This window comes from Marmota flaviventris, chromosome 6 (genome assembly GCF_047511675.1).
Source record: "Marmota flaviventris isolate mMarFla1 chromosome 6, mMarFla1.hap1, whole genome shotgun sequence".
Classification (NCBI taxonomy): Eukaryota; Metazoa; Chordata; class Mammalia; order Rodentia; family Sciuridae; genus Marmota; species Marmota flaviventris.
The window spans coordinates 140786984-140806812 of record NC_092503.1 but is presented as its reverse complement, the minus strand read 5'-3'; the positions used below and the strand labels follow the sequence as shown (position 1 = coordinate 140806812).

The 19829-nt window shown below is 42.6% G+C and overlaps 1 protein-coding gene across 2 annotated transcripts in view; it reads left to right on the top strand.

Moving 5' to 3' along the window:
* The first annotated feature begins 2991 nt into the window (after window positions 1-2991).
* F13a1 (coagulation factor XIII A chain) overlaps window positions 2992-19829 on the top strand; it is a 164385-nt gene continuing 147547 nt past the window's right edge. The window contains exons 1-3 of one of the 2 annotated variants that reach the window (XM_027948066.2): window positions 2992-3132; window positions 5617-5764; window positions 18382-18570. In XM_027948066.2, the coding sequence (XP_027803867.2) occupies window positions 5635-5764; window positions 18382-18570 (319 nt within the window). In that variant the 5' untranslated portion in view covers window positions 2992-3132; window positions 5617-5634. Of the gene's footprint in view, window positions 3133-3439; window positions 3512-5616; window positions 5765-18381; window positions 18571-19829 lie in introns of those variants that run through there. The other variant, XM_027948065.2, reaches the window with a different exon arrangement.

The following is a 19829-nucleotide window of genomic DNA, read 5'->3' as shown; positions in this document are numbered from 1 at the left end:
CTGGCTTGGTGGCTTGAAGGTGTGAGAAAGCTAACCAATGTGTGAACATGCTCACCCAATTATCGTTAAGTGAAAATCCTGTCCTGAATGCACAGCTCCACCAGGGTTGGAATCAGTATAACCTCACCTGAAAGGTACAAGTATGGCTATTCTCCCCCAAACTCCACCTGGTCAGGGTGCCTAGAATCCTGGACTCCTAGGCTTAATGTTTGGCAAAAAAACTATCAGAGATGACGAGGGTCCTTCTAAGCATATAGAAAGGATGGGCTTTGGATAGTTAGGTGGTCAGCAGCCTCTCTCTGGGAACTCTGATTGGAGTCCCCACCCTCTTGTCATCTAGTAGGGGTACATTTAAGGAAACAGAAAATGACCATATAGCATGAGGAGAACTATAATGAGACAAACTCCTTACAGGACATCTGAGCAATTTAGGCCATGATCGGGAGGATGAATGAGAAATGATCGTGCAGCAAGAGGGGAAGAATTAAGAGGAGTGTTTCTGGCAGGATGCACAACATAAGAAGTTCAATGTGGCTGGAGCATGGTGCAGGTGGGGCCAGGAAATGTTAGCCAACTTTTCCTCCCAGTAGCCATAATACCTGAATAGAACAACTCAGAGGGGAAAAAAAATTTATTTGGGGATCACGCTTTCAGAGGTCTCAGTCCATGGTCAGGGACGCCATTGTTCTGGGCCCAAGTTGAGGCCAAACATCATGGCAGAAGGGCATGGTAGACAAGCACTGCTCTGCTCATGGCAGTCAGGAAGCAGAGAAAGATAGGTGCCAGGGACAAAATATAAGCCCCAAAGTCACACCCCCAATGGCCTTCTTCCTCTAGCCACACTCTACCTGCCTACAGTCACCAACCAATTAGTCCATTGGAATTACCAACCCACCAAATGGACCAATCCACTTATCAGGCCACAGCTCTCATGATCTAATCATTGCCCTTCCTGCACTAACACAGGGACTTTTGGGGAACAGGCATGTCTAAACCATACCGGGGAGTGGGGTAGAACAGCAAAACAGTGTAAAGAAGACAGAGCTGGAAAGCAAAGCAGGGTCTAGCTCGCACAGAGCCTTGTCAGTTGATGTTTGGAATTTATCTCCAAAGCAAAGTTAAGTAGCCACGGAAGGGCTTTAGGCAAAGAACTTGATTTCAGATTTGAGTCCTGCAAAGCTCATTCTGATTGCTTTCTGACTGCATTGTGGAGAATGGACTAGAAAGGGGAAAATGGGTCAATTCAAGAGGTATTCAAGAGATGGAATAGAAAATATTTGATGAAGGATTAGATGTGAGGCTTGAGGAGGAGAAGAAAGAAGTGTCAAGAATGAACCACATGTCTAACTTGGCAACTGTATGCAAAGGACATTTGTTGATGTAGGGAATTCCTGAGGTGGACCAGGTCTTTAGGGAAGACAGCCCATCTTATTTTAGAGGTGATGGGTATGAGCTGTCTCTTGGATATGCCAAGTGAAGGTGACCAGAAGGCAGTGAGGGAAGGGAGACTGCAGCTCTGGCTAGAGATCTGGATTTGAAAAATGTTGTGAGATTGATGGGAATTGAAAACCATCAGTTACAGAGATGAGTAAAGGACATGAGCTATACTAGAAGAAACAGCAGGGTGCAATGTGCTAGTGGCCAAGGGGGTGGCTCTTCAAGGACAGAATGGATGATATAGTTCAGTGATTCCAGAAGATTAAGTGAATAGGAACCAAATCCTGCTCTTTGGTTGGAGAATAGACTGTTGGAGACTGCCGTGATAGGAATGTGGTTTGATCCCTCCAAAATGTGTGGTGACATCTGGTCCTCCATGTTAAGGTGCCAACAGGTGGGGGATCTTTAAGAGGTGATTGGGTTATTAAGGGGATTCATGCAGCTCCAGGGGAATGGTCAGTTATATACTGAGGCCACTCCTCATGTTTCCTCTTTTCTGACCATGTCCATTTTTTCTTCTGCTTTTCTGCACATGAAGACACACGCTCAAGCTACTCACTGGATGCTGAGAAGATGCAAGTGTCGTGTTCTTGATGTTTAGAACCATAAGCAGAATGAACCTCCTTTCTTTACCAATTATCCAGTCTCTGGGATTTCATTATAGTAACAAAATGGACTAAAACTGTTTCAGATAGAAGCCAGATGGCAGAAGCTTAGTGATAGAGGGGAGAAAAGGAAATGAAGGATAGGTGGGGGATCATGGGTTGAGCAAGGGGTTTTAAACATATTGAAGAGATTTGAACTGAAATTTTGTCAATGCTGATGAGCAGCAGCTGTGAGAGAACAGAAGGAAGGATGGATAAGAAGTGCAGCAAAGTCCTGCCAAGAAGGTAAAATGGAACAAAGTGAAAGGGACCCAGAGCACTTTGGACAACAAGGGTTGAGGAGGGACCTTTCCCAGTTTAGCAACAGGAAGAAAAAGAAAAAGGAGGAAACTTTAGATAAATTCGCTGACAAGTTCATACATTTAGTAGAAAAAAAAGTGGGAGCATTTCTAACCAAAGACATCTATATTTTTTTTCCTATGGCAGGTTCAGATATTTGAGGATAGCAAAGAAGACAGAATTAGCCACAGTTGACATAAGAGTATTTAGAAATAACAAAGGCTGTGGGGGTGGGGGGGAGAAAAAAAAATGGAAATTTTAGGAGAAATTTTTTCTTTTTAATTTTTTTCTTTTTTTATTTATATATGACAGCAGAATGCATTACAATTCTTATTACATATATAGAGCACAATTTTTCATATCTCTGGTTGTACACCTAGAATATTCACACCAATTTCTCTCTGATTTTTGAAGATACATCAGTATGGCTTTCAGGGAGAAAATAAAGTGTCATTTTCTAATTTGTGGGGCGCTCTTCAAGGCAATTTACTCATCCTGGGGCTGGGCATCGCTGTCCTGCAGGAAGTCTTGTGGTTAGGCGGTGGCTGTGGCTCCCCAGATGATTCAAGAATGCAGCCTTATTTGCACAAGAGGGACACATTGCTTTGCTTCATGCATGGTCACAGCTGCCTGTGTGACCTGTCTGTGAGAGGGCAGACCCTCCCTCCTGCCAAGCCACATCAGCCAAACTGGCATTGCAAAAACATTCCTTTGTGAAAGACCCTTCCAGCCCATCTGACCAAAGAGGAGGGTAGGTGACCGCCTGTCACTCCAGCAGCCAAGGGAGGAGGGGGTGGGGGTCGGAGAACTGGGGATGGGGATGGTGAGGAGATGCGAAACCCGGAGCAAGAGGGGTGCGCGGGGCCGGGGACGGGGAGAAAGGGGGCGCATGCCTAATCAACAGGGCAGGATTGCAGAAGTAAAGGGGAAGTCCTTGAAACTCCTCTGCTAGCTCCAGCTTTAGAAGGGGGAGGAGAAAACCCCAGAGGACGGGCGGAGGAGGGTGGGAGCTGTTGGAAAGTTATTTAAGAGCCAAATTTCTGGTCCTTTTGCCTCCGTCCTTTTGAGGAAGTCCCCAAGAGGCACAGAGCGAGCCCACGCTAGGGCACTTCCTTGGGGAGCGCACGCAGGTAAGCCGCAGCCCTGCACCCTGGGACCCTGCAGCCAGCTGCGACTAACCCCTGTGCCTGGGTCTCTGGTGAGGGGGCTGCTCCTGCTCAAGAGGAGGGCAGAGGCAGCTCCATTCCTCCAGCCCCAGCTCTTGGCCCCTTAGCTCGGCAAGACCCAGCTTCGCTCTAGAGCGGGACACCTCTTAGGTACTCCATGAAGCCATCCTGAAAGCACTGCTTGCTGAGGCCCACCAATAGGAATAGGGGAGTTGGGGGTGCTCCCCCAAGGGACAGGCACCTTTCCTCAGGGAGGCAAAGTATGGAGTAGGGGACAGGAAAAGCTAGCACCAGGTAGGAATGTCTACTTGCCTGCAAAGGAGCAGGTTCTCCCATTCCAACTCCTGCCCATGAGCTTCCCAGTACCAATGCAAGGGTTGAACTTGAACCACCCCCTTCCCCAGACCCACTCAGAATGGCCTTGGGGTACCGCAATTCTCTGCTTTTTGGTTTTTGAATATGGGTTGAGTCCAGGGTGCTTAACCACAGAGTCGCATCCTGAGCACTTTTTATGTTTTATTTTGAGACAGCATCTTACTGAGTTGCTTAGGGCCTCGCTAAGTTGCTGAGGCTGGCTTTGAACTTGCGATCCTCCTGCCCTAGCCTCCCCAGTTGCTGGGATCACAGGTGTGCGCCACCCACCCGGCCATTCTCTGCTTTAACTGCTCCCTCTTCTGATATTCTGTGGCACCGTGGCCTCCTGTCCTACTCCAAACCTGCCTCCAAATCTGCCCCTGGAGTGGTCCAGCCCTTACCTTTGCTATTTTTTCAGCAGGGGACTGCTTTGTCCTGCTTTCATTCCATCATTAAACCTGTTTGTCTCTCCTGACTCCCTCCCTCCCCTCAGCCCATCAGGGACTGTGCGTAAGTATGTTTAGAGACATTATGGATACCTATTTGGACCTTATCCTTCCAAACACTCCTGTCTCCTTCCAAGACCAAATACCTTGGCAAATGGCTCTGTCCTCAGCCTCTTGCTCTATTGCTCCACATTTCCCAGACTAATCTAATGGACTCTGTCATGGCAGGGCCTCATCTCTTGAGGGTGTGCCTGGTTTGTGAAAACAGCCAAGTTGCCAGGAGTGATGACAGGGTGATCCAGGTGATCAAGGTCCAGAAACAAAGTCCCCTTCATTTGGTCAGTTGGTCAACAAGTGCTTATTGGTGGCTGAGCTAAGGTGTGTGGTGTTTAGGATGGCTGTTTGCCTGCACAGAGTCCAAATTGCCTGTGGGCCTCCTTCCCACCACCTAACCTCTCCATCTCCTCACTTGTTTCCAAAGCACTTCCACCCACCCTAACACACCAACTGATTGATTTAAAACTCTGGGTGGGGCCTCTCCCTAATCCTACTGCCCTATAATCTCCCAGGGCAGAAATTCTGTTCTGTTCTCTGACACATCTATCTCAAGTACCTAGAACACAGTCTGGATCCTAGCAGGCCCTCAATCAACATTGATTGAATTAAACTGCAAATGGGAATGCTTTGGAAGAAAACGCTTACCTGGAAACAGTTGTATGAATTTATTTTTAAAAGTGACTTAGGGGACTGGGGTTGTGGCTCAGGGGTAGAGCACTTGCCTGGCATTTGTGAGGCCCTGGGTTTGATCCTTCGCACCACATAAAAATAAAACAAAGATATTGTGTCCATCTACAACCAAAAATCAAAAAGTGTCTTAGGCCTTATAAATACATATGAAGTGGGCATAGGTACATGCTTATGTCAGTCAATGTTTCTCACAAAGATGTTGCTTTCCAGGATTTGGGGGAAGGGAAAACCCTGCTCCCTACAATGTTTAAAATTTTTCATTCCCTCCAATCAACCCACTTTTCCCTGTTTTCCATATGTTTTGGTGAACAAATCTCCCCCGAAATCCTTGGGGACTGCACTCACTCCATCATTAGGTTAATCCTCGCTGCCACTTGTGAGTTTTTATTTATGTGAAACTCAGAATGTGTTGCTCGGGTGCTGTCACACGCCGATATGTCTGTTTCTCTATTTTGGAATCTTTGTCTCAGATGGAACTCATTTCACACTCCCTTTCCTGTGGTCTCCTCCTCTTCTCCCAAGGATCTTGCAAATCTGAGAATGTCAGACACTTCCAGAACCACCTTTGGGGGCAGGAGAGCAATCCCACCCAACAACTCCAATGCAGCAGAAGACGACCTCCCCACAGAGGAGCTGCAGGGCCTGGTGCCCCGGGGTGTCAACCTGCAAGGTAGGAATAAGCCATTGCATCCAGGCAGAGCCCTGACTGGCCTCTCTTCCCCTGTGGATGCTACATGAGCATCCTCTGTCTCAGCTGAGCTCCAAGAAAAGATGCCCCTGCCGGTATCTGCAAGAAAGGACTCCCAAATCTTCTTCCAAGTGGAAAAAGCACCAGAGACCCAGCTCCTTTACCCAGTTCTGCCACTTATTGACCTTGTAACCCCAGGGAAGTCTCTTTGTCTTTCCACTTTCCAACTACATTTCCTCCACAAAACAAAGGTGCTGAATGAATGCACCTTTGAGCAGCCTCTACACTTTTGAGAATGCTCTCTAACTGGAAGATTCCACTTCCAAAATATTGTGTCTGTTTTTGATTGTCTGGCTTGCACCTCCTTCCATCTCCCTCCTCCCTCCTCCATCCATTGCTGTGAATTTCAGAGCTGGCGAGAGGTGCCAGATTCTGACAGTAATAGAGATGGAAGCCCTCTATTTGTCTCTAGATCAGCCAGGGGAGCAGGCAAGGCAAGCTGTTTCCCCTGCCTCTTGCCTCCTCCTGATCCCATGGGAGCCGCTCTGGGTATGGCAGCCACCAGCTGACCTTCTCTCAGCCCTGTCAACTGTGACGGGCCCAGGTGCCAGAGCTGGCTTGGTGATTCGGGTGCCATTCCCTTGGGCCACTGCAGGGATGTTCAGACTCATGTCCCTGAATGGCATCTAGCTGAGAGCTCTTTTTGCAGGAGCATTTATGCACCCAAACCCAATTTTTCTCTTTAGGGTTCTCTGTGCTGCATCTCGTCAGGGGAGAAACACCTCCTTGCTGGGGTTGGTGAGCACAGTCACGCTGTGGCTGGCTGTGTGAAAACCCAGGTGGAGGAGAGAGGTGGTAGCAGAGAGAAAGGGTTTAGACAATTTGATATCAAACTGTGTAAACAGAGAGGTATTCAGCAGGTACCCTCCAGATTTGGGGTAGAGGCTCACAAAACACAAGGACATCTTCAATTGAACACAGAGAACAGTTTTGGAAGGAGCAAGGTAAACTCATTTGAAACTAACTCTCCAAACTAGGGCCACACTCTAAAACCTCACTAATAGAACCACAGAGCCGGGTTGGGAAAGGACATGTTAATCAGCTTATCTCAACCCCGGTGACAGAGGTAGTTTGGAAACAGATCCAAAGCAAGCAGTTCACGCCTTCACTGACCAGACCAGAAGTCTTTTTTCTTTTTAAGAACTGAAACAAAATTGGAAAGCAGACATCCAACTATCTAGGAGGTCACCTTGGAGAATTCCATTCTCTAGCAAAATTCCCCTCTGGCAGAGAAGACACTGGGCACCTAGACACTAGAAGAAGTGGGTAGTAGGAGCAGAAAGAGCAAGGGGCACCATCATCCTTACCAGGATGGGTGAGGAGAAATGTGATCTTCCCACAGACAGTGCAGGGGAGCAAAGAGCCCTGTCATGCAGGGGGCAGAGCACCGAGATTCCAGTCCTAGGACCCAGGGCAAGTCATCTTGTGCTGTGGCCTCAGTTTACCCATCAGCAAAACAGAAGTAACACTTATTTTATAGGCTGTCCTGAGGATCAGATGGATAGGGTCTGTAGTAGGTCTAACCTATAGCACATGACTAATAAATATTTATTGATTTGGAGCATGGAAATAATCATACCCCTATAAGATCAGAATAACAAGTATCCAGTGAATACTTGATCCTACAGGAAATATACAACACTTTGTAAATCTGAAGTCAGAACAAAATGTTGCCAATAAGGCATCAAAACTGTCAGAGAACATGTTCAGGTCAGGTAATTTAAAAAAATCAGACATAACTGGTTTTGTTTGTTTATGTTGGGAGGTCCCTACCTCCCAACAGAGAGCTTGACTCAATTATTTTGAAAAAAGTATTTATTTAGCATTATTTACTTGGCAATCATGTGTACACAACCCAAGTGACACTCTGGGATAGTCATGGAGATCCTGACATAAGGACATGAAAGTCCAGTGACTGCAGAATGATTTGAATGAATGAACACAGTCACTTGCAAATCGAATGACCCACCACCCCTACCATCATAATAATCTTATTTTTAATGACAAGTTCCAGACTTCAAAACCATGCATTCATTTAATATTTTCACTCAGGTAAGCTAGTCACCGATGCTGTGGAGGACATGCAGTTGATTCCTCTGAGCCTAGGAATCATAGCTGTCAAGTCCCAAATGAGGAGGACAGAAAACAATACCAGTATACAAAAAATCTGAACAAGGAGGTGATTCTGTACGTTTCAGATTTCTGCTTGATTGTCCAAAAAGCAGATTTTCTGACACTAAATATATCAAGTTCTCCCCAAGTTATCTCTGCTAAGAGACTAATGCTAGGAAGGCAAAATCATTTCTTCTGTTTTGTTTGATGCCATCTTATTGCAGTTCACCCAGTAGCCACTAGTGGCCTCCAAGAGCACTCTTCACTCCCTGGTCACCTATCAGGATGTCTTTGGCTCTGGAACACAAAGCCCTAAATCAAACACTACCTTCTCCTTCTCCTTCCCTTCCCCCTCTACCCCTCTCCTTTCCTCCTCCTCCTCCTCCTCCTCCTCCTCCTCCTCCTCCTCCACCTCCTCCTCCTCCTCCACTACTCCCCTTCCTCCTCCTCTTCCTTCTCCTCCTCCTGCTCCTTTTCTCCTCCTCCTCCTCCTCTTTCTCCTCCTCCTCCTCCTCCTCTTCCTCCTCCTTCCTCTCCTCCTTCCTCTTCTTTCCCCCTTCTCCTCCTCCTCCCCCTCTTCCTCCTTCTCCTCCTCCTCCTCCTCCTTCTCTTCCTCCTCCTCCCCCTCCCCCTCCTCCCCCTCCTCCTCCTCCTCCTCCTCCTCCTCCTTTTAATTTTAATGGTGGCTCTTCCCTTTCCTAAGCTGCTATTGAGGAACTGATCAAGAAGCTCAGAGAGGAGAAAAGAGGAAAATGTCAACTTTGTCCTTTGGATGAATCCTGTAGCAATATATCCTGACCATCACTGCATATGGTGTATGTAATATACACTGATGTGTACAATGCTCTTCGCTCATGGCTGTGAATATTTGGTTAGAAATTATTGTATTAGAGTGGCAAGAACTGTAGTTCCAGCTACTTGGGAAGTTGAGGCAAGAGGATCACTTAAGACCAGGAGTTCAAGGTTGACCTGGGCAACATAGCAATATCCTACTCCTAAAAGGTGTGGGGAGGATTTTAGTAAAGCAAAATCTTTATCAAAATGTTTGGACTCACATAAGCTTCCTCCCATACACATCATAACATCTAGGAAAAACTGAAATATTTGAGGTAAAGATGGGATCTCAGAGGTGGGATTAGCCAGTCAGTGGATATCTGATCTGACATCCTCAAATTGTTTTAGGGATTCTTTTCGTTGTTGTTTGGTATTGGGGGTTGAACCTAGGGGTGCTTTATCACAGAGTCACATCTCCATTCCTTTTTATTTATTTATTTTTATTTTGAGACATGGTCTCACTAAATTGCTTAGGACCTCACTAAGTTGCTGAGGTTGGCCTTGAACTTGTGATCCTCCTGCCTCAAACTCCAGAGTTATTGGGCAGGAAAAGTACTGTGAGAACCTCCTCAGATTGTTTGGATTTACACTAATTTCTACCAGACTATTCTGTGTAGTCAGTTGGTGTGAGATATATATATATATATATCTCAACACCTTCTCCAGGGGCTAGAAATGTGTTCCAGGAGACCACCTTATATTCTTGGGCTCGTTCGACTCTATGTTATTAGCAGTAGGTGATTATTTGCAGCAGTAATTCGCATACCTATTTGTATTGAAATCAAATAAGAAAGCGAACCTGGTTTTGCAAAAAATGTAGGGTCTGGTAGTTTTCAGGCCAATGGACCTTTTGTTTTTCTGAGAATCTTCTCCCTCCCATCACTCTCAGAACCAAATCAACCAACTAACCAGTTAACAATCAACGTCTACTTGATGGAAGTAAACTCTGGATTCAAGGTTACTGAAGGAATAAAAGAAGCATTCTATGTGTGATTAAGAAATTAGTACCAGTTCAGCCTTTCACTCAGTTTGTCAAAAACATACACTCGTTGTCACGTATGTGCCAGGAGCAGCTCCAGGCTTTCTCCAGGGACACAAAAATGACTAAGTCAGTCCCAAGCCTCCAGTCTAATAGTCGGCGAGCTCTCAGTCTAATAGACGAAATAAACAAGAAAAGACCATCGCCATTCAGTGCAATAACTAAGTGAGATTTATGAAAATACCTGTGAAATAATCAAAAGGGACATCTTGTGGTGTGGCAGAGCAAGGAAGAGGGGTGAGAAAGACTTCGTATGACAGATCTCTGAACTGGGTCTTAGAAGATGAATCAGAATGTTCCAGATAGACAGGTGCATGGAAGGGCCTCTTCAGCACAGAGAATAGCATAGGCCAAGTTGTGAGGAGTGACTAGGGGAGTAAGAGAGAAGCCTGAGAGATGGCAGGGATCTCACTAAACTAGGCATTGAAGACCTTGCCTTTTATCCTTGCAGATTCCGAATAGCAAGATTACATTTTATAAAGGTAACTGTAATGTCGGGGAGAAAATAGAGAGAAAGAGGTACTCCAGGCTACAGGAGAGGGATTCTAGCCCCTGGAGAAGGTGTGAGCCCCCTTTCTCTTGGTCTATCTCCTTCTAGGAAGTTGATCATTTCTTAAACATTTTAAGGTACTGGGGATTAAACCCAGGGGTACTTTATCACAGAGTCACATCCCCATTCTTTTTATTTATTTATTTATTTATTTTTATTTTGAGACATGGTCTCACTAAATTGCTTGGTCTATCTCCTTCTAGGAAGTTGAAGGGCCTCTTAATAGCAACTGTTTTAAAAATTAGTTGCTGAAGGAAAAAATGTCGAAAGTGATTCTAAATAGGATAGTCTAAAATTTCACATATCCCAAAGAAATGCAAGAGACCTTTTTCCTATTGTTCTCTCCACCACTGACAGACCTACTTCAGGAATAGCATTTATGCCTATAGGTTAGTAACAACATTATCAAAGATTGCATGGAGAATTCAGCTCACCAGGGAATTCCTAGAATATGAACCTAAACATTTTACTTATTTCAAGATTCCATCTGTGACAGGTACAATCATTCTCAGAAGAATATTTTTTACAACCCAGGGAGAATATAATCCTTTTTTTTTCATATTAGAGAAAGAGTAGGACAGAGAGGCAACTGGTTCCTGAGGAGAGAATTTTTTTTTTCATTCCACAGCCCATTTTCTGATGTGTTTGGAATTAGGCTAAATTGTGTTAGGTAGACTTTTTGAAAGCTGTCACTTTGAGAGAACAAGCTGCCAAGTTTCCAGCAGTAATATCTCTTAAAAAAAAATGGGACTTAGCACTAAGCTGATCCATTTTGTCAGGATGTGGGCTTGTAAGGGAGATGCAAAATTATTTCCTGTTTGTGGGGAATGAGCCTGAAGGACAAGAGAGCTCTTTCAATCTAAGTTATGTCTCGTTCAGCCAATAAACAAAGCGAAAATCAATAGGCCCTTAACAAATGTTCACTGAATACCCATGACCTAGGAAGGGGCACAAGTAGACCAAAGAGAAAACAGAATGCACTGTGACATCTTTATATCTATGGTCATATTTTATGACAACTATTGGGAGAGTCCTTGTTATGATCAGGTTATTAAAAGAACCAAATACTGTTCTTGGCTTGATCTATGGGTGGCTATGGAAGAGATGTTCTTTAATCAGTGATATTGGGGACCTCACCTCTTACTCTCATACTTGGAAGAACCCCCTAGTATTATGGTATGGTGTGTTTTGTCCACCAAGAATTCTTGTGTTGGAGGCTTGATCCACGGTATGGTGATGGTGGGAGGTGGTGGGACCTTTAAAAGGTGGGGCCTAGTGGGAGGCCTTTAGGTCATTGGGAGCACTGCCCTCAGAAGCCATTAAGGTAGCCACTAAGTCAGTTCTCAGGGAAGGAAATTGTTATAAAAGTTTGAGCCTGACCTCTGAATCACTCTCTGGCTTCCTTTCCTGTCTGGTGATGTGATCTCTCCCTCTTCCACTCATCCCGCCATTTTGATGCCATATGCCATGAGGTGATGCAGCCATGGGGCCCTCACCCCTGACAGCACCACATGGTCTGGGCTTTTATCCTCCCAAACTGTGAGCTTAATTTCCTTTTTTTTGTTTATAAGCACTTTATATGTGCTCTGTTTTAAGTATTTCTTTATATTTCTTTATAAGCTAAAATTATAAGACAATTCTTTTCTTATTTTAAGACTTATCACTTAAGGAAAAAACATAATTATGAATTATTCTTGGGTAAGCCTATTTGAGTGATGAGAAATAATCTCTAAATATTTCAAACATTCATCCCTATCAACAAAATTTTTAGTGTATTCCACTAATGAAAAACAGACTAATACAACTAACAGACCCATTGACCTATTAGTATATTACATTAAAGTGAGCTCAATGCAGATGCTATTTCCTTCTCTACAGTATACACCATCCCGTGAGCCTTCCATATATTCTATACATTTGCAGACCAGAACATTATTTCTTTAAACCTCTGACCTCTTAGCATAGCTTTTAGTCTTCCATATCTCAGCCAAGTTTCACTTTAAGTCTTTTTTCCCCCAAGTTTCAATCTTTAAATGACTTATTGGAATAATATTGCAATAGAAAATGAAAATATCACTTAGAAAATACATTTTGGAAAAGTCCATTCCTAGACAAAAGCATAACAATACAGACTACAATATTTTTAAAATAAACTCTCTAAATGTTTTTCATTGTGAAAAACACTGTAACCCCATAGATTTTCTTTTAGCTTAGGCTTTATGTACTCATAGGAATTCATCAGCATCTTTTTTATGAAGACACAGGCATTTTTATTCCAACATGTAACAAAGTTTCTTATCTGGAGGCCTTGTGTTACAAAGTCTCCTATAACTGTCTCCAATGATATGCATGGATATCCCAGAAACTTGCAAATTTTGAGGATGAAATTGTCTGTGAAATGATATGTAAAGAACTGTGATGGTTAAGCCTATGGTAAATGGAATAATCCATTTTAAAGTGAATAATCAGTTCTAAGCTCCAAATTTTCAGGTCCTACGTTGGCTTAAGTGAAAAGTATCATATTTGCTGTGGGCTTTTTGCACATTTCCCCAGGCATGCTGACTAGACGATTGAGACATGGTCCAGCCTCAAAGGGTTTACAGCCCCATGAGTGATACCATTTGTATAAAGGTGATACCAAGTGGTTAATGGTAATGTGTACATTATTTTTTTATACCAAGGATACTTAACCACTGAGCCACATCTCCAGCCCTTTTTTTTCTATTTTATTTAGAGATAAAATTTCTTTAAGTTTCTAAGTGTCTCAGTAAGTTGCTGAAGCTGGCTTTGAACTCCCGATCCTCCTGTCTCAGTCTCCAGAGCCACTGGGATTATAGGCACGTGCCACCATGCCCAGCTAATTTGTACGTTTTTTTGAAAAGAGAAATGTATCAGGAGGAATATATTCTAAGAATGGAGAGGAGAAAAGGATTTTATCCATCAGCAGAAATTCAGGAAAGGAAAAAAATGCAAGTGTGTCTTCTCAGAAGACAGCGAATGTAAAAGGTCATGGGTTTGGTAAGGCTGAAAGAAAGGTTCTAGAAAGCTTTCCAGTGTGCATTCTTTACTAAAGTAACTTTGCATTGCTCAGATCCAAACTTTTCACCAGTCCTCTGAGAGACCTGCCTTCTTAACTCATTGACTCCAAGAATCTGCCCAAATGCTCAGGGCTATTATTATTCTTTATTATTATCAGTTACTGAGCATTTACCATCTGCTAGAGTTAGAGATACGGAACTCAACACATTTTCTTATTTAATCCCTATACCAAGTCTATTTTGCCAAAGAGGAAACTGAGGCTCAAGAAGTTTATATGACTTGCCCAAGGTCATAAAGACTAAAGTAAGTAGCAGAGCTGGGATTTGAGTCCAGATATTCTGGGTCCAAATCACAGGCTCCTGTCCATTGTACTATTCTAACTTTCATAATAATAACAATAATAACAACAATGACAGTAATAAGAAACATTTATTGAGAATTTACTAGGTAGCACGCACTCCAGGAGGTAGGTACTTCATTCTTATATTAAAAGTAGGAAAATGGTAGCTCAGAGAGAATAAATAACTTTCCTGAGGTTGTATAATTAGTAAGTAGAGAAGCATCTCCCAAAGCATATTCTGCACAACACTGATCTTCAAAGGAAAAATTGTCCATGGTTATTTAAGTATGGAAACCATTGCTCTTTGGGAACTTTGCAGAGCACATCAGCATATTCAAGGCTCCTGTTACTGCTGTGGTAAAGAGTCCTGATTAACTTTGGGTAGGCCAGCATTTTCCAAATCAGTTTAATCAGGGAAACTGAGCCTTCCAGTACCAACAGACATCCCACAGAATTAGCACATCACTCTACAAGGATAGATTAACTTTAACTAGACTCACCGGCCACTAACCAGGTTCAGTAGCCTGGGAGATAAAACTGAAAAGCCATGTTTTCTTTTGCAATGGAAATTAGGCTGATGAGCACTAGATACTAAAGAAATACTTGAATCTTCCACTTCAACTTAATTTTTTCTATTGGCAGAGCTTCTTGGGAGGATACGGCATTTGCTAATATGCTCATTTTCAAGGACACCTGATGATGGGGGAGAGGGTAGGAATCCAGGAGGCAAGTCCTGGGAATGCTCCAGGATCAGGTGGACCAAACTCACCGCCCTCCCAGCTAGCCTCCAGCACTGACACCATCCAAACCCTGGGGACTTCCAGAAGCAGTTTAAATTTATATTTGTAAACATAAATGTTTGCAAAGTCCAAACCCCTTGACGTGGCCTATAAGCCTGGCAGGAGTTGGCTCCTGGATGCTGTTCTACTATGGCCCCTCCTACTACACCCACCAACCAATCTTCTTTCAGTTTCTTCAGTAACTACGCCTTGATCTTTGCACATGCTCTTTTCTCTGCTTGAAGCATTGTTCTAGGTCTTCCTTTCCACTTGGATTGTTTACTCCTCTTTTGACCACTGTTTCTATCTTATTTCCTCCAGAAAATCCCCTAGTCTGGTTAGGGGCTCCTACCAAATAACCCCCACCCAGTATTCTATACATCCTTTAAAAGGCATAGTTATCCCACCGTATCATAATCATCTGCTCATATTTTCGTATCTGCCACTATGTGTGTGCTTAGCTTGTAGTTATTAAGCAATGGCCTTGTGAATATTTATATCCACCACTTGGATGGCATCATAAAATGGCACATTGTAGAAATCCTGGAGGGCAGGAAGATAGAATCTTAAATGTATTGAATGCACAGTTAGGGTATAAAATTACTTTAAGAGCAATAAGCCAATTCAATAAAAAGGAATTTACTATGAATCTACATAAGACTTCAAAATTGAGCTTAAAAGAAGAAAACAATTGCATAAACAAATATGGCCCAAAGCAGCACATATTAGTGGTTTGTAGGGATCTGAATTGACATTTAACTCAATATTCAGGGAAAGGACATTAGAAAACATTTTCAAGGGTCTTGCTTCATCAGATCCTTAATATAAATCTACAGTAAGGTGTGTCTAAGATACTAATGATACCTCGGACTGAATTAATAGAAATACACTATTTATTTATTTATTTGGTGCTGAGGATTGAACCCAGGGGCACTTAACCACTGAGCCACATCCCCAGCCTTTCTTATTTTTTCATTTTGAGTCAGGGTCTTGCTAAGTTGCTTAGAACCTCACTACCTTGCTGAGGCTGGTCTCGAACTTTCCAATTCTCCTGCTTTGGACTCCAGAGTTGCTGGGATTACAGGGGTGCACCACTGCACTCGGAAAACTACACTATTTATTTTGAAAGATGTAGTGATTCTCATTGTAGTTTATTTTAAAAAACCACAGCCAGACTAATGTGCTCAGTTCCAGGGAAAACACCTCCAGAGAGGAATCGACAAAATGAAATATATTCCAAAACAGAATGATAGGTAGAAGTTCTGAAAATAATTTATTACAGAACAGCTGAAGAAATGGAGACTCAGAGGAGGCCTAAGAGAAGTCTCTAAATACCTACCAAGTGCCAGATGAAATGAATAGGGGACTTCCTCTATATTTATCCCAAAATCAGAACCAGGATCAACAACTAGAAAAATTATAGGGAGGCAGATGTCCATTTATCTCAAAAAAATTTTTAAATCATTAGACTTGTTCAAAAATCAACTGTTTAGCCTGTGAGAGAGTTTTCTGCTCACTCAAAGACTGGGAGCTCAGGTTCTCGGACTTTCATGAAGATGGTTCAAGCAGTATGTAGTAGGTTGACCAGATGGTCCAGAAAGTGCCTCTATGAAGTTGTGATATTCATAGACTTCTTCCATGGGTAATGATGAGTGAGGAATTGATTAAATCTATTCCTGAGGACTTAGATTTGGAGGTATTAAAAAAAGTATTTAAAAGCACTGTGCTAAAAAAAGAAGACCAGAGGAGTTGGTCACTGAACTCATTTTCACCTGGGACATCAATGTTCCTCCAGCTCCTTCTTAGGCTGGTTTAACTCTGGGGATTGTGACCTTAATAAAGTCGGAAAACTTAGGAGAAGGCAGCTTGGATAATAAAGGTCTAGAAAATTAAACATAACAGAAAGAAAGTTCCCTTCAGGGGACCATATACTACAACAGGCTTCTGAGATGAGGCAAAAATAAAACTGCATTCTGCATTTTCTGCTGTAATGCGCTAGTCAGAGTAACCCATGGAGCACCACGCCACCTGAATGGCTCTGTCAGAGCTCATGTTCCACAAGCAACTGTACACCTAGGAGCCCACCATGTGCCAGGCATAGTGCCAGGCCCATGTGTCACATATCACTACATCTTCATAGAAGTTCTCAAAGTTTTAGTATGCTAATTTTAAAAATGAGGTAATTGGCTTATGGCTGCCAGGAGGCAGGGGGGTTGGGAGGGAAAGTTTGAAGAGCCAGGGACATAATATAGTCCCCCAGGACATACCTCTAGCCACCTGCTTCCTCCAGTCATGCCCCACCTACCTACAGTTTACCACCCATCATTTCTTTCAGCCATCAGTGGATTAATTCATCAAATGGATTAATCCACTTTTGATTTCAGAACCTTAATCATTGGCTATAAGCCTACCTCTGTACCTTGCTGCATTGGGGATCATGCTTTCAACGTATGAGCTTTTCAGGGGACATTTCAAACGCAACCTATAACAAACAGAGCCCACCTTCCTAGTTTTACCTATGAAGAAAAAAAAGGGACCCAAGGGGACCAGGAATCCTGCACAAGATTCCTGTATAAAAGCAAAGATGTCTTTGGAGCACTGCAAAGAGATGCCTTAGCATGTGTATAAGCTCAGAAGCTGTGCTCTCAGAGAGTAGCATGTTTACAGCCACAAGGGAGAATTGTGTAGCAGGCAGAGTTAGGGACAGAGAGGGAGGGCAGAAAGCCAGGGCAGCCCACCAACCTTGTCTCCCCAGTGACCCTGTAGAATGTCAAGTGCACATACAGAAGTCAGCCTCCAGAGTCAGTCTTCTAGACGACGGCATAGACAAGTAGTTAGCATTACTTTCCCATGAAGCGATCATTTGCAGAAGAGAATGGGAAACGACAAGAGGGAAGCTAACCTCTATTCACGATTATTATGGGTTAGACTCTGCCAAGTCCTTTCATGTGTCATTTCATGTCATCTCATGTCACTTTCACAGAGATGTCAGCTCCTGTATCATGCTTCTGAAACGAATGTTGGTATCCTCATTTTATGATGAGGAAACGAGTTTAAGTAATGGATAGAAAATTAGATGACTAGTAAACATGGAACTGACATATATACTACTGATTCCAAAAGACAGGAACATCCTGGAAATTTTGACATCAAACAGACCGGGGGTTGACTTCCAGATGGGTCATAAGGAAATGAAAGGCTGGTTCTTGCTGTGTAAATGGAAGCGATCATACTTACCTCATAGAAATGTCATTTTCCTGTCTCCAGACCTGTTCCCTCTCTTCCCTGCCTTTGAGGGACCAGGTCTACTTTTAGAATTACAGAAGGATGGGGCATTTGACCTTTGCTGTGGGAAGAGCAGAATTTTGGATTAATGGCCAACTTTGTCCTTAGAAAGTCCCTTTGAGGCTTTGTCAGATTCAATTCTTCCCTTTTGAAAGATAGGAAAATTGAAGTGGCTGTGTCACATAGGGAGGCATAGTCATGACGGGAAGAGGCTAACATAACACAAATCAGCATGAGACTGAGAATCTGAAGACTTGAACTCTGACCCTCGCTTCTCTGTGTCTAGATCTATTAGATAAGCATCTGTCTCTCCCAAAGTGAGTGTCCTGTGATCTGAAATGAGACCAGCGATAGAAAAAGCTTTAACAAATTCTCTTCCAAAGCAAGAATATCACGAGAGGCTGACTCTCAAATTGGCTCCACGTCCCCTCCCTGTGCAGAGTTTCATTCAACAGAACTGCTTTCCTTCTTTTTTTGGGGGGGAAAAATCTTGGTTTTTTGAGATTGTATTGAAACCACAGTTACTTAACGGTGTCCTCTGCTTGTTTTCTCTGTGTGTAGACTTCCTGAATGTCTCAGCCGTTCACCTGTTCAAGGAGAGATGGGACTCCAACAAGATCGATCACCACACTGACAAGTATGACAATGACAAGTTGATTGTCCGTAGAGGACAGTCTTTCTATGTCCAGATTGACTTCAATCGTCCCTACGATCCCAGGAGGGATTTATTCAGGGTGGAATATGTCATTGGTGAGTACTATGTGCAAGACCTACTCACGATACCATGGTTGAATTGCAGAGAAAGGTGGATATTGCATGATTTCCTTGCATCATATTTAACAATGGTTGGTACTGAGATTACAACCAGCCTCTGGATGGGTCACTTCTAAGATGGGTCTACATCATGCCCTACATCCACAATTTGAGCCTACACTGGTAAAAATCTAGTATAAATGAAAGTAAAATTGGTTGGCATAAAATGTTAATTAACTAAAATATTTTTCTCCAAACAAATAGGTTTTTGGCATCGTATAGTCATGATGTTTTATTTACCACCATGTTGGGTCTTGTGTGCTGAAAATATTTGACAATCTTAGCACATGATCTCCACATATGCATTTCCCAAAGTGTGTTCTGAGCTAATCTCATGGGTTGGTCCATGAAAAATAGATGATCCAGCAAAGTTCACTAAACACTCCGTGTTCAGAATCTCCTCTTGAAAGATTGACAATGCACATTAGCATCAAAGGTTCTGGGAAGTAAGGTTTAACTTTGTTTGGTCCAGTGACTTTCAAATTAATTTGATCATGGCGTCCTTTTATTAAGTTATACCTACTAACATTTGACACATTTTGGTAAACATTTCTCTAGGAATTTACAAAACAATCATGGAAACGTGCACAGAAAAGTAAGGGTGGCTTAATAGAAGGAAATCTGTCAATCATCCCTCATGTGAATTAAGTGACAAAATTAGGCAATCAATCAATAGTGCCTGAAAGACACATGGTAAAATTCAGCAGGCATTTGTACAAAGAGCTTAAGAAAAGTAAAAGTAGAAGTTCTTCAATCATAATAAAGATTGTTTACCTCCAAACAAAATTTAAGTGGAAAAAAGTTAACAAATTTAATTCTAATCACAAATTAGAAAACACTATCACTACCCTTTTTGTCTTAAAGCATTGCTTTAAAAATTTTAGAAAATGAAGTATCTGTTATAAACACTGAAAAATAAGAGGAAAAAATACACGTTTTGGTAAAATTATGATTGTGTATGTGGAAAACCCAAAATATTCAAGGCAGAAAAGTGCAGTATTTATAAAACTTGGCAAATGGCTAGACAGAAGATAAATGCATAGAAATCAACAGCCTTTACCTTTTTCTAGAAAATTTCTATTTGTAATAGAAATTTTAATTTCTGATAGAAACAAATTTTTTATTTCTAAATGTCTAATAGAAATTAGAAAAAAATACTTCATACATGATAGTGACCAAAACTTTGAAAAGTCAAC